Genomic DNA, 15634 nt, shown 5'->3' on the forward strand with positions numbered 1-15634 from the left:
TCAACCTCTCAAGTACATGTACGCAGTTTTTGAACACTTTTGGAAGTTGAAATGAAAAGCACATATACACCTCCTGCCACCCTGAAAACAACTTCAGAAGCTTCTTTGCTTGATTAAAACATTTAGCTTTCAGTCAGGATACTCTTAATTCAGAACACAAAACAAAGTAATGACACTTAACTGCTGTTGTCTTTATTCACTGTGTTTTCACTTTCAAAGATTTGATTCTACAGTCTAAAGAAAGTTGGAAAACTTTTATGGCAATGTTCCTTACATCTTTTAAGACAATGGGAAAAGACATCACCTAATAATTGTTAATACATAACCACCTGTACACAAAAACTTACTTTTTATTGCATTTTATGTTAATAAACTGGTTTCTCCATATCCTTTTAAAAAAGCGGTAAGTTAAAAAGATCTGCCAGGCAAGAGCAAGAGCAAGATCAACACAAACTGCTTAGTTATTACAGAGACTGGACAGCATTCACAAAAGGATTTCTTCTATTTGGAAAAATATAAAGATATGAACACACTTGAAATAAACTGCAGAATGATGCTCTATTTCTTCTGCACATAAGTGTAAAATGTTACTTCAAAATGGGCAAAAGAGCAGCCTCTGGTTAGAGGCAAACAGGTATTTCTTCCAATTACTTTAAGAGAAATAATACTTTTCTGTTTGAAGATTCTAAACTTTTTCCCTCCAGGAACACAACTGCAAGTGTTATTATTAACTCCCACTAGAAATCAAACCTTGAGTTGTACAGTAAAGAGAAAGACCTACTTCTTTCTGAAATGGAAAATACCATTCCTTTATTTTGAAACCAGCCTGGTTAATCTTTCTTTGCTTTGGTCATGTTTTTTTTTTTAAACTGTGGAGGCCATGAAGGTAGTTCTGAGTTCAGACGTCATACCAACACACACAATGGCTCATTATTTAAGTGCTCATTATTTATTTGTATACTTAAATGCACTTAAATGATTGCATATTTGCAAATATACGCTTTCAAAATTCAGACCTCCTTCACCAAAACATATTGCATAAGTATACAAGAAGAGCTTAGTAAGAGCAGCTTCATGACCAGAATAAAGTGTTTAGAACAACATGATTTTAACATCTAACAGACCACTTCATTTGCCAAAGAACTTTGCACATTTACAGCACGCCCATATACATACATGTATGCAAACACACATCTGAATGCATGTATTTTATACTCCATGTCAGACTAGGCACATATTAATGCATTAGCAAAGACTAAAATCAAAGAGTTAGACAGTCATTAAACAGCAACAGCATTTAAGATTAAGAGCAAAGAGACCAAAGTCTAAAAGCTCTCCATGACACAATCTAATTTTTTAGATCAGTGCATCTGAACTGACGTCTCTTGCAAATGACATTGTAAGCAGAAAAAAAAAAAGACCTTGTTCAGAAAATACAGAGGGCAAAATATTACAAAAATAACACACTCTGTTTCTAAGCAATCTAACCACTAACCACTTCATAGGATTTTGTTGTTTTTGCTCAATTAGCATGAAGATGTTTTGAAAAATGAAGAAAAAAAAAATCTCATAGCCATTCAGCAAGATAATGCTATTTTTATGGTTTGGATAGAAGACACTACGGACAAGCTCTAGTGAATTTCTGGTTTTTAAAGCTGATATTTATATTTGTGATGTCATTTTGATATACCATCTCAAATGGAAAGGAACTGGGATATTTTAAGAGAAGAAAACAGTCATGTTTGAAATTCAATAAAATAAACTGCAGTTACAGATGGCTTTTGCCCAAGCAAATACCAAATATTACACTAAAGGAGGATACAACTCTTCCAAGCATGAAGCAATTCAAGTATGTGTTAATATATGATAGTCTGCATAAGTGATTTACCTACACACCAAGCCTATGTTCCTAATTAACCCAGGGATACAGTTCCCATTCGTTAAATTAAGTATGAGATTCAGCCCCAAATGTCTTCAGCATTCGTTATCAGAGGATAAAAATGTCTGTCTTAAATATTTTCCCATGTCAAGCATTTAACACTTAGTGAATTTCAGCCTCAGTGACTCTTCATACTGAGTTTTGATGCTCTTTTATGCACTGTATTCTGTACTTGAGAGAAAAATGACCATTTTACATTGCCTTAGGTTTCCTACTTTATTATGATAAATTCTATCTTCTCTTCAACTCTTTCAAGAGAAAAAAAAAGTACCTGAAATAAACAACATCTCAGTCATCTTAAGTTCACACAACTGCTTTACAAATCACACAGCCTGACCTCCTTCTATAATATTACATTACAGCAAGATCCAAAATAACATTCCAGTCTGACAGCTAACCTCAGGCACCACTGGTCTAGCATCGCGCTGCTTATACTGCTGGCTGAAAAGCTGAGAGGGTACGCAAGACAAGCTGAGAGTTTTAACTGGCAGAGCTGTTCAAATCTAAATTGTGCTATTTGAAACTTAGACCACAGGAGACAACAGTTCACTTTTTACCATGGCAGCAGATTCAACCTCTTGGCCTCGTGAAAGTCATATGAATACATTTAGCCCCCACAAAAAATATCTCCCTATATTATGATCAAATTTTTTATGCACATTGGGTCGTTCTGTTGACAGTCTTGGAAGTTAAGTAGTATGGACTGCTGCACATAGGTTTCAAACCTTCATGGAACCCAATGGCAGGCTACTTTTGACAGTCAAATAATGACAAGCACGTTGCAGGCCAATGCCCGTCATTCACGAACATCTTGGCGTGCTCCAACGGTTGCACAGCGACTAAGTGGATGGTCAAAGGTTAAGTTCGTAGAAGACAGCAATGAAGGGCAACTGTCATGCACCACTGAATACTGTGTGGCTGCAAGGAGTGGTTGTCTTCTGAAGAGCATGCAAAATGTTCTCATTCTGTCCAGGCAGACACATATTTGAAGGTCCTAAATGAGACCACTGCCAATTCATGAAGAGCCAAACTGACAGCACGCCATTCAAACTGTCTCTCTCAAATTTAACTTCCCCCTCCCCCTTCTTTATTTCAAATCACAAATGCATGCAAAGTATAACGTTAAACAGAACTCCCAGCAGTTGCTTTAAGCAAGCCAGATTTGGCAGGGTAGTAAGGGTGAAGGGAAAGACATCTAAACTTTTCCCCTTCTCTTTCTTTTAAGAGAAGTTTGATTATTTCACAAGAAATTCTCCATTTTCTATTAAAAGCATGCATTTATTTCCAAAATTACATCTGTTGTATCCCCTTTTCTAAATGCTGGGCTTTCTTCCAGTATTAAAAAGCAGAGCCTAACACCTTATTATTAGGGCTAATACACTCACCTGGAATTTTAATTCTGCATTTGTATATTAATATTGCAATAGGAGTATACATTAAAGCATGCAAACAAATACTTTGTATCAGCCTCTACATATTCCATGCATTTCTGTTATAAATGGTACAATAACAGTATTTTCTATTAGTTTAAAAAGCACTGTTTTGTGTGGAGTTATGGGTTGAACAGCATGATTAACAATCAAATTGCATTATTTTGCATAAAACGTATACATCTTACTTTTAACCCATTGCCAGTGAAGATGTATTTTTTTACTTACACATTTAAATTACGTGATCATACTCACGTTTGCCTCTATTAACATATAAAAGACTTCAGGAAAAATAAATACTTTTTTTATTAGATAAACAGTGACGCCGCTCATCTTTCATATGAATGAATGCTTGACACTAAATTTAATCAGGCTCAGAAAGGATCATATGGGTTAGCTCTTTATGCTCTTTTCATGAACATCTCTCTTGCACTTACAGGGCCAAATATTGCCCTTTAACAAAACAGATCAACATGCAACATGCTTGTTTCTTTTTGCTGGGTCACTGGCATCATTCCGCTTGTGACATTTTGGTACTGCTTTGTACCAATTTCTGTCATGATACCAGCATGTTTAAGACCCTATTCACAACCTGTGCTTTGCAAACTAAAGAGAAAATGCAAATGCCATTATTTATGAGAAATAGGTTTGGATCATGAAGCATAAAACCACTTGTCTGTCATGTACACAGACACACACACACACAGAGCAGAAACTCTTTAAGGCAGGAATTCATATGTTCCATTGCACAAGTCATATTATCAACACTTTTTAAATCACAGATAATGACCAATCTATTGTCCTGATTACAATGAATGGCTTTCAGGAAGCCAGAAGCATAAAATCACAATTCAACTTAGTTTGGACTGAAGGACAAATTTCAAGGCTTTTCTACATAGGCAAGAGGGTGCTATCTATAGCAGAAATTTTAAATTTGGGGAAAAGTCATCAATGTGTTTTACAACTCTATGAGAATGGGAAAAAGAAAACAGCATGCTTTAATTGTTAGAGGACTTGCTTGGTTGCACATCCATTTTCCCCAGTTGCTTCTTCTCTTTCTGCCTTATAATGAGGTCCAAATCAATTCAGATCACTTCTGTACTTGTCTGAGATTTACAGATCTTAAATTCTGCGTGTCCTGACTTCATCCTTCATTGTTGAAGCGCGTAATGCTACTGCTCACGTACTGCACTTCCCGACTCTTTCATCATGAGCTGCACAGTGGGCGCGCACATACACAAGCTACTGCAGGCAATCAAAACCCTGTCCAAATGAACTGGACTTACTGCACACACACCACTCAGTCACTAGGAATGCAAACAGTGTATCTGATACCTACCATACAGTATCAATTTACTTGTGATAATGAGACAGTTGAAGTTTCTCTGCGCTGTAATTTCCACTTGTAGAAGCGGGAAAAGTACCTCCCTAGTACAGAGGTGTTTTGTGAAGATAAACTTATAAAATAATATGAGAAGATACACTAAGGAGTCGCAGGTAAGTACACCATATAAAACAAATACTTCAGTAACATAAGACATTTTTAAAACAGTTCAGGGAAGGCTGACTAATATCTGCAGTTCATTCTGAGAGTTTAGGCTTGAATGCCACTAAGAACTCTGTTATTTACTGTTATCAAGCACCACAACTTGCAACAGTCAAGTGATTATGAAGTGTTCTCTAAAATATCAGTTCCTGGAATCAGGAAATTTCATACAAATTTCAACTCTTATTTGCAACAATACTGGAGTATTGTTACATGGAATGTAACTTGAAAATATGAATAGTAATCACGCAAACAAACCCAGCAGAAAAATAAAGCTTAAAAAAAAAAAAAAATTTTTTAGAAACATTGGGAGAAGGCATTACTGGCCTGAGAAAAGACAAAACAAAACAAGAACCAAACTGTGTGTTAGATCTGCTAAATTACCTGTCGATTACTGTTGTCTGAGTGCAGAGTATATCATAGAGATAGATATAATATATAAATCAAAATAGCTCTACTCCCACGTGTACAGAAATTACCCATGATATTGAAGCAAAATTGGTTAAAAAGAGGAAGGCACCCAGGAATACATTTTTACTGATGCAAGTAAAAGACTTTAAAGTCTTTTAAAGTGAAATATAAGGCTAGGAAATCAAAACATTGGCAGTACCCATAATATGCTTTTATCTCATTTTTGTCTATGTATAAATGCTTTCCATAAACACTTTCCATTTAACCAAGATTGATAGTGTCCATACGACTTTATCACAGGACTATTTTTCAGACACCAGTAACAGAAGTTCAAGAAATGAAAGACATACCAGGAGGCTTCCAAGCTTGACAATGCAGAAGCTTAATAGCTTCTGCTTTAAGGAAAGGGCGAAGTCTATGCAAAGTAACATTTGTCCCTGTACTTTTCCTCATGAAAAGTTCAACTCCCACCATCTTCATGAAGTTCAGAAAGAAACAAAACCACCAGTATGGCACACTTTTTACATTTCACATGCCAAAGGCAAAAAACAGAGACTGAACATTCATAAAAGGTAACTGCCTACTGAACTAGTCATCACAGTAAAAAAAACCAAACCAAACGTTTCTCTTCCCTATCACCAAAGGAGCCACACAACTGATTCAAATCGTCTTATTCTAAAAGATTGAAAAGGGAATAGCTGGAAAGTGGGCAATGGAACTGCCTTTTGATCTTCCATCATACTCCACAAATAAGAAATCTCAAATAACAAATATAGTAAAAGTTACCTTTTGGCTCCTACCTGGCTAGAAGACAGAAGTGGATTTTTTGAATTTCAAAATAGCTGCAGTACATAAAAAAATTTTTGTCTAAATTTCAGAAAAACTACAGGCTTACAAAAACAGTTTCAGACTGATCAGAGCTTTGGTATAATTTCCAGTGTTTCCATATGGCATACTAAAATATGCCAGTTAGGTGGTCTCAAAAATACATAATTGAAATACTGCATATCTATCTCACTGGAACACCTTTCCACACTTTTTCTGCATAAATGTCTTGCACAAGTGTTATCTTTGACAAATGCTCATTTTCTTTAAAAAAGTTATTAGAAATTTCTATCTAAATTCTGACTCTAAATAGGCTGGCCAACCCAGAAACATGGTCACTTCACTGTTGTTTATATGCAATGTTTATGATGAAGGCCCCAAATAACTTCCTCTGAGACAGTTTCTTTGGATTATTTGTTCTGTTTTCATTCTGTGATCGGGTACTGACATATGCACCATAGCGCACTGTTCAATATTTTACCATCTGCAGTCATTTGCCATCATGTGATTTAGATACCAGTCAATGAATTATTGCCTTTGAGCACAAAAGCATTACTACCTGCTGCAATGACATCATTTACATTAGAAGTGTAGAAGAAAATCAGATGAGAACGCAGTCAAATACAAATTGTTTCCAGATCTACAAGCTGTTTGCATACAAAAGGATAGTTTTATGCAATCTTCCATCAGTCCTTTCCAAATACAGATGTCCATTTCAAGAGGCCTACTGCTTTGAGACAACAGGCAGATTTTTAAAAGCTTCTTGCCCAACTCAAGCGCAAATTCAGGAAAGTCCTTTAAATGCTTGTGAAAATCCTACCTATTTTGATTCAGATTTTAAAATAAAAAAGAAAAATCTATTACATGTGTATTTGAACGTGAATTTTACCCGTAAAACTGCTAGAAGTCTATGTAAGGTGTATGATTCTACAGAGCAGTAATAGCAATGTTTTCCAACCCCAAAGTTACTTAAAATCACTGTTTGCTGTTTGGAGATGAAAACTTTATCTGATCTTTACGTCCATTTTTTCACCTAAAAGCATGTGCAGTGTAACATCCATGATCTTTCACTGGCAAGATCCAGCATGCGAAATTTTTGCACTCAAAACAGAGGACACAGCATGCATCAGAAGTGGGAGGTTTTGCTTTAAGTAAAACCTTTTGCCATTACAGACTGAATTACAGGTGGAAGTTTCAGTAATTTTCGTATCTGTACAGAAATACACAAATCAGACCCTCAATTTAGTATCATGGGATGTTTGATTTTAATACAATTTTAAACCTTAGAACTGAATCAGCAACATAATTTAATGTAATGAAATATCAGTTGCCTGGGGGTTATGAAATAATACTAAAAACTTTATAATCATTCATTGATTTAGTTTTGAGCACAGTATATCATTTGAATCCAATGGGAACATAAAGAGCTATTTGTGAGGTCAACCACAGTACAGACAGAGGCTGACATGATATCGATGGCAAGGTGGAAAGAAATTGCCAAATACAGCAGATCAATACCTCGTTTCACTGTTACAGCCTTCTGGAGACATAAAATATCTACCTTTACAGCTACGAAAATAATAATAATGGAAGTGGGAGATAAATGCTTCCCTCAAGGTAAACTATTTGATTAGCTGAGGGCAAAGGTGACAATAGCAGTTACACTAAAGTAACTTTACAATCTTAAATAAAAATGGTGGGATGAGCAGCAGATAAAAGGAAAAAAAATGAAACGGAACAAGTTCTAGGAGATAAAGATGTACTTCTTTTAGAAAGTGGTGTAGCATGTATACAAAGGCAAAAAATATTAAGCTAAAGGTAGAGCAGAGTTTCCTCCCATAATAAGACTCCAGTAACTAAAAAAAATTGTTTTGAAATTACAGCACTATCATTTTCTATCCAGAAGGCTTCAAAGATATGCTTAATCTGTCCCACACTTTAAATGCTAATAAATATTCATAACCATGTTTTGCACTTCACTAGTGAACCTAATAGAATACAGTAATACTCCACAGTGCTTTTGAGTATCAACTGAAGGGAAGACCATCATCTGGTATTTTGGATGCTCTTGGTCATTAAAGGTTAATTAAATAATTTAGAGAAATGGATGAATTCTTAAAAGCAAGAAAGCCCAGTCCTGCTTCAGCTGAAGGCTGTTTTAAGTTTGATTACCAATTGTACTGGGAACAGAAACAAGCTTTAGGCATTCACTGTTTGGCCTATCTAGTTTTCACTAACCTGGGTCAGATGAAACTGAATCCTACCTGCTGTAAAAAGAAAAAGTATAATAATTATTCATTAAATGTTTTCCAAATCTATAAATAAAAGTGAAAGGAGGCTCGGTACTGCACTTCCAGCAGGGACATTTCATTATAGCTTCATTTAAAAAACACTGATTTCCATTTGAAGCTTCTAAGATGATAAGCTAAGTTCAGCATCAGAAGACAACGGCTGGGCGACCTACATCTGAGACCACTGAGCTTTCTGAAATGGAATCACCTGGTAACAACTTCCAAAAGATTTCTCTCCAGAAAGATGTTCATTCAAAACCAAAAATTCAATCCACATGAAGCTTTACTTTCTACAGAAAACAGGAAAGATTTCCACACGTACTTTCCCCTCATTTTGGGGGGTAAATTTAACTTTCCTGAATGCCACAAGTTATAGAAATATTTGAAAAAAATGTAAACAACTATCATCACATTTTCAGACACTACACATCTAACACTGGATTTGTAAATTATTGTTCTTCGTCTCAGTGTTGCTGTCCAAGAACATACTCATGTTTAATAAGTCTAGTCGTAAATTTACTAAGACAACAAAAAACTTTAAAGCTCATCCTACATTTGGCAGCATAGCTTTCAGCTGAATAAGTGAACTTCTCCAAATCACCAAATCATCACACAAGATGCTTTGCTGTATGCATTTCTCATCTGTTGTCTTGAAAATGATAGTAAAGGGGCTGTTCAAAAGGGAAATTGGAACTAAGCAAGCAACATATGATCTGTTCATACTGTTTATTAGAAGGTGGAAAAAAGCTTTAGTGTTCAGAGGGAGACAAGGAATCAAAGTCCCTGTAAAGGTATTGGTACTCCAATATGTTTAGGAAACATGAAGTCTCTCTAAATGATACAAGTTGAATCAGTTAAATTATGTCCAAAAAAAGAAAGCAGAGGGGTAATTAGGAAAATAAACATGCTGTTCATTTTGCCAGAGCAAAAATCTAATTGACTCTACAACAACAAAAATATTTCCTAAAATACATGGAACACTACCAGATTCTTTAAAATAAACAACCACTTCTGCATCTTGTCCCACTTCTAGGACACTTCTTGGCCCCCATAAGCTGGAAAGATACCAATAGCTGCCACGTGGTAAGAGTCCATATTAATAAGTCTAATGAAAGGTCAGGGTTAATGGAACCATGCCATGCAGCCATGTCCTACGGGATATTGTGTACCTGTAACAGCTATTATACTTGTGGCATGCAACTGAGCCAAAATTTAGTTGGCTAGAGGCTATACAAGTAACAGACATAAACTTACAATCTTAACATACAGGACTAAGAAAAAAAAGTTGAGGCAGAGGGAGGAAAGAAAAAAACACACCACTGAAAGAAAAAAAAGAAAAAGGAAAAGCCTTCCCAAGAGTGCATATTTCGATATGGAATATGCGCAGCTCCCATACCACAGTCTCATGCAGTGGATCACTAGGATGGAAGTAAACTGAGGACCTTTAGACGCTTGGCATTTGACTTCCCTTACATTACCCTCACACACAACAGCCTTACAGGCCACAATCAACAATACATGAATTAGTGTTTTCAGTATCCATGCTCCTCACGTCCTTAGCTCCAAGATCTTAGAAGATTCTACTAAGTGGTGCATAGTTCTTCTCTTATTTACAGCAAAAACGAGAGACTGAATGTAAAACAACATGTTTAATAAATCTGCAGAGCCTGAAGTACCAGTATCATTCAGAGCAGCAAGATCGACACGCACTTCTTAATTAAGTGGGTGATGTTCTAGTTAAAATAAAAAGACAACCCTGGGCCATAGCTAAGATTAAGCACGTGCTCTTGCAAAGGAAGCTCCTACTATTATCAATATAAAGGCTTTAAATCAGAAAAAATAAACCATATAATAGTCTGTATTCAATAGTAAGTAGAAAGTCAGGACACAGACTGATTTGGATTAACACATTTTCAGTTATAACAAGTAATTTTACAGAGGATTAGTATCTTGATGGTCTGATCAATACTAGGCACTGCTGCTATTACAGATGAAGAGAAAATTACCCCTCCAGTAATAAAGTGTGTATGTCTTGGTTCTCCTTCATTTGCTGAGTCCATTACTGTAATGGTTCCAGCATTAGCAGCTGAGGCAATTTAAGCAGCAGGAATGTGATGAATTTAAAAGCAAGGAACATTTGCCTCTCATTCTTTCTTGTATTTTATTGTGCATATGCAAGGCTTCTACCTGACCACTTCCAATATACAAATCATGTGTTATGTGACTATCAACACTATTTCTTAATTATTGTCTCATTAATAATGGGAAGGGCCAATAAGGTGATTACCACAAAAATTGCTACTGGCATATTGGCTGCTGATTCTGCTAAAACCCGCACAACATTTACCTAAGCAGAAATGTGACATGACAAGAAGCTTATTTAACTGCCTCTAAGCTGTTTCATTAACTTCAATTTTCCTAAACTCAACTTCCAAAAGAAGCTATTTAATCTGCCAATTAGAAAATTTCATATGTTTTTATATCTTAAGACACAGAACAATAGCAAGAAAGGAAACAAGAAAGTAATATAATATTTGAACAAATGATGATAAGACAATGTTTAAGTTTATACACTTCGTTGCATGGTACGGGTGACATTTTTCAGCATCAATCCTAAAATCATTGCCCTGCTTTTAAGATGTGTCAGAAAATTTGCCTATTTTCCCTGCCTATTAATATGCTGAAGCAACATATTTTATCTTGTAAATAAATATTATCTTCCAGCCAGCAAAAATAAGGATGATGCAGGAAATAAGATTTCTCATTGCAATCTCAGACAAAACACTGTATCCCCTTTTCCTCCTTGTAAATAAAACACATGCAAAGCTTTGTGTTATTTAAAGCTTTATATTTCCTTGCCACTTTGTCTAACATGTCTCACAAATGTGAAATTGCGCATGAATATCTTTGTAAAAGCCCTTGTGAATATTCAGATATGTGCATACTGATGCATTTATTATTTGTATAGCAATAACTCCATTGGATTGGGGTCCCAGCTGTGCTGGGAGCTGCACAAACATAACAGTAATGTCTGTGGAATACATTCTCTGTAGTCAGTTCTGGTTTCACAGTAATGTGAATTAGCATAAACAGCTACATAAGGTAATTGTGAACTGGGCTTGGTGGTCTATTCCAAAGGCCCATCAATGTAATCCTTTTGAAGTAAAAGAAAGTAATACTCCAGACTAGCTGAGCATCTTATCTTTCACACAGTAATGACATAGGGTCTCAATATGCAAAGAGTGGCAAGAGGAAGCATATAAAGGTAGTTACCAGAACTTGCCATCTGTCACACTGAAACTTATTTAAAAAAAAAACAAAAAACAAAAAACCTTTGACTAAATAAGTCTTGAGAACAGTCTTAAAGATGAACTTTAACTAACCTGTGAAGATTAGTCAGGATAATAAACATTCTAGAAGCAAACCAGCTTTCTTCCCAAGTTTGAAAGGAGAAAATAGTCTAAGCAGACTACCAAATAAGAGGTTTATGTTTGGATTTACTTTACGGGGCAACTTTTCTTCACCCAGCAAAAGAAAGTTTACTGCAAGCTGACCAAAACTCTGACCAACAGTGTAAATAAATAAAGAATCAAAATATAAACTGTACTAATTAAAACTGAATTCTAAGTTAAAACACACACAAACAAACAAAACATACCCCCAATGGCCTGTTTCATTAAAATGTCTTTCCAGCTAATGAGCAACATCTACTCCAACAGCTCTGTTTTTATGCACAGAGTACTATTTGCTATGGGGAAGGCCAGAGAAGCTGATGGTATGCAACATCTCTAAAGATGCCTTTAGAAACTTCACAATAATCATGTTTTGCTGCCCACTTAAGATTCAGAGGAATATTCCACAGGACACTAGCATCCCCAACATGGTGTTTAAGACAGCTAAGTAATTTTCTTCTGTTTCCCAACTTTTTTCAGACCCTCTTCCCAGGAATGAATTTGCATCCTCCTCCTCTTGGGCTTGGAACATCAAATACTAGTATAAACAATTTCACTTCTGCTACACAGTCAATCTTACACAATCCAATTGAGTGATCTGCAAAGTGGAAATTGCTGGATGACAGCACCACACTCTAAAGAATTTCTACCACATGTACTTAGAACAGAAATGTTCTTCTATAACAGCATAAATCAAAACTTGCTATACACATGAAAATCTGAGAGAGAGAACAGCTTATCACATATAAGAGACATACTGCATAATTACAAAGCAAACACCAGTCCCTGGGCTTCTGATAGAGCGCATTTAACTGTACACAATTATAGCAAAACAAGAACTTTTATTCAGGATTTAATTCTCCAGAACAGAGACATTGCCAGGAGATACATAATCCAAACCAGCTTCTCCATCCAACCACTTCCTTCTCATTAGTAGGCCTCATAAATCTTACTCTCCAGAAGAGGTCGGGTTAACCTCACTAATATTTGGTTTGCTATGAAATATTTTGATCAGGACCTAAATGGAAGTCTTGGCAGAACTGCTACAATAAATACTTCCTTTGCCTTCAGCATTTCTCAAGTGAGCAACATAAGCAACCAATGGTTAAACCTAGGGACTGAAGGGTGAACTGGCATAGTGCCAGAATTCCAAAGATAACATTCCTATTTAAATTGTATAAAATAATGCCAGTGAGGATGCTCCCGTAGAAGGAAAGCACACATTTCTTCTTGCATAATTCCTCCCCTTCCCATAGCTGCCTTCTGCTTTGGCATCCTTTATTCTAAGACATTCTACAGACTCCTTTTGTTTCACTTTCAGTATACTCAAAGCTTCACTCGGACAGCACCCAACTTACAACATCCCCCTAAGGCATCCTCTAAGTGTCACACCTTTAAATTCTCTATAAGGATCTCTTCTTAATTTTCATCCTCCTGTTTGCGCACCTGCAACATCTAGGTGTGTCTAAGGCAGTACTCTAGCCTCCTTGAGTTTTTCTTACACATTGCTCCTCTGATACCTCTTCAGGTGCCTTGTCCTCCTACAATCTTTCACAGTTCCATCCTCTTACTCCCTCACACATCCTTGGATGATTATCTTATCAATGGCAATTATTCTCCAAATGCAAAGATTCCCAAATATGTTTGAGATATATTGCAAAGACGAAAGCCCTTGGATGGATAGCACAAATGTACAGGCTAAAAAAGGTATGGGTTGTTTGTTGGGTTTTTTTTTTTTCTGCAATATAATTACGTTGGATTGGGTGGGACAGCTTACACATGCATGTGTTTTCACATATATAGAAAGAGCAGGACACAAAATACTGAAGTTACTGTCCTTCAGTGGTGAGGAACAGCAGAAAGGCTAATTACAAAATGACTAGGTTGGCCTTAAAGAGTTTTTAAGAATATTACTAATGTGAAAAGGCTTTAAAGTTATTTTTCAATTAAATTATTTAGTTGCAAACTTAAGTCAGACCTCTTCCCTGTCCCTATAGTGAAATAGCTTTTAATGTTAAATAGTAAATGAATACTAATACCAAAACCAGTATATTCTGTATGCAAAGACAGGTGAACCAGATTACCATTTAAGAAAGCTTTTTCTATACTTATAATGGAACATAGCCTTCCTTTCATCAACATCATTAAAATCAGCATTACGCTCTCATACATCTAATTTACTGCTTCTCTGTACTACTATTTAGTAAACAAAATCAGCAGGGCTACAACCACCATCAAGGGTTGCAGTCAAATATTGTACAGCGCAGTAAGAACAAAACCCTTAAAGGCGCCTGAAACGGCAAAACATTCAGCAATGATGTTTGCTGACACAAACGGTATAACTACATCTTCAATGTAAGTATCATATCTAAACACATTATCAAGAAAAAACATTATAAAGCTGGGGTGTTAGAAGACTTAAAAACGTTTATTTAGGTTAGGCTTGGTGTAGAGTAAGAGTACTTTAAAATTTGAGAATAAAAGTGCAGTTACATAATGCATCATCTCACTAAGAATGTTTTGACAAAAACAAACACATATTTACTTGTACAATTTTTTCTTGTATAACACCAAGAACTCCCTTTTAAATTGAAGTATCTTGCCTAGATGGTAAAAATCTTTATTTCTAGCTACTGTTAAAGCCGTAGTAGGTTCCCCTCTTTAAAGAATCCAAGGTTTCCAGCTAAATTAGAGCACCACGGCTAAGCCAGCCTGGCCGCAGGCAGGCCGCCCCCGGCCACGCCAGAGTCCCCACCAGCCCTACGCGCCCCCCCTCCCGGCGCCCTCCCCTGAGGCGCGGGGCATTCTTTCACTCACGGCGCTCGCTTAACCAAAGCGACTTTAACGCCGCAAGCCCGGGCCATACCCTGCAAGGGCTCCGGCCTAGGGAAGTGCTGCCCTCGGCCTCTCGAAGCCGCTGCAAAGACTCGGGGAGGAGGCGGCCGTTGCCCGCGCGGGCAGCAGCGGTCCTGCCAGGCGCCGCAGGAAAGCAGCCGCCTGCTGTGTAACGGCGGCAGGTAGCTGGGTGCTTGGGCCGCTTCCCTTTCGCAATAAACTTCATGGCGGCCTCGGAGCCCCCTCACACGGGGCTCCCGCTCCAGCGCTAGAGCCGCCGGAGCCCGGGGGGGCTCGCTCTATCCCTCACAACCCCACAAGCCGCGCAGCGGCCGCGAGAAAGAGAGCTCGCCGTGGGCACACTCCTCAGGGCTGAAGGGGAGCAGGAAGCAAAGAGAAGGTACCTTCAAGTCTTTCTCCCGCTCCCCTGCTCTCCTCTTCATGGCGCCGCCTCAGCCAGCCGCGCGCCCGAAGCGGCACGCGGCGGGAACCGTCCTCCCTCAGCTGCTCCCGCCAGACCCTGCCTCACGCGCCGCTTCCAACGCGCCTACAACTCCCAGCACACACCACGACTCGGACACGGGAAGAAGGTGGTGAAAATGAGCTTGTAGTCCCGAGCGTAAGACAGCTGCCGAACTACAACTCCCAGCAGGCAGCGGGGACCCGCGGTCCCCGGAAGTGGAAGGGTACGGTTAGCAACCGAAGCAGTTGCTAACAGAACGCTGAGAGAAGACGTAGCGCTGGCAGGGCGTTGTGAGTATGGGGGGAGCTTTTCCCCCTCTGGGGCGCGGGAAGGCGGGGGAGGACAGCCCTACTGGAGCTACTGTGGCGCTGTGTCCCGAAGCGGGGGTGTCGCTGAGGAGTGGGGCGGGCGGCGTGCGGTGCTCTCCCGCGCTGAGGGGGAG

At 38.0% G+C, this 15634-nt stretch overlaps 1 protein-coding gene across 1 annotated transcript in view; it reads right to left on the reverse strand.

The window, feature by feature from the left end:
- FTO (FTO alpha-ketoglutarate dependent dioxygenase) overlaps nucleotides 1–15175 on the reverse strand; it is a gene marked incomplete at its 3' end in the record, with an annotated part of 251934 nt that extends 236759 nt beyond the window's left edge. Inside the window, exon 1 of the mRNA XM_082005743.1 lies at nucleotides 15134–15175. Within this exon, the coding sequence (XP_081861869.1) occupies nucleotides 15134–15172 (39 nt within the window). The 5' untranslated portion in view covers nucleotides 15173–15175. The remainder of the gene's footprint in view (nucleotides 1–15133) is intronic.
- Nucleotides 15176–15634: the final 459 nt, after the last annotated feature.

Source organism: Phaethon aethereus, assembly GCF_964289735.1.
Source record: "Phaethon aethereus genome assembly, chromosome: 13".
In the NCBI taxonomy this organism is placed as follows: Eukaryota; Metazoa; Chordata; class Aves; order Phaethontiformes; family Phaethontidae; genus Phaethon; species Phaethon aethereus.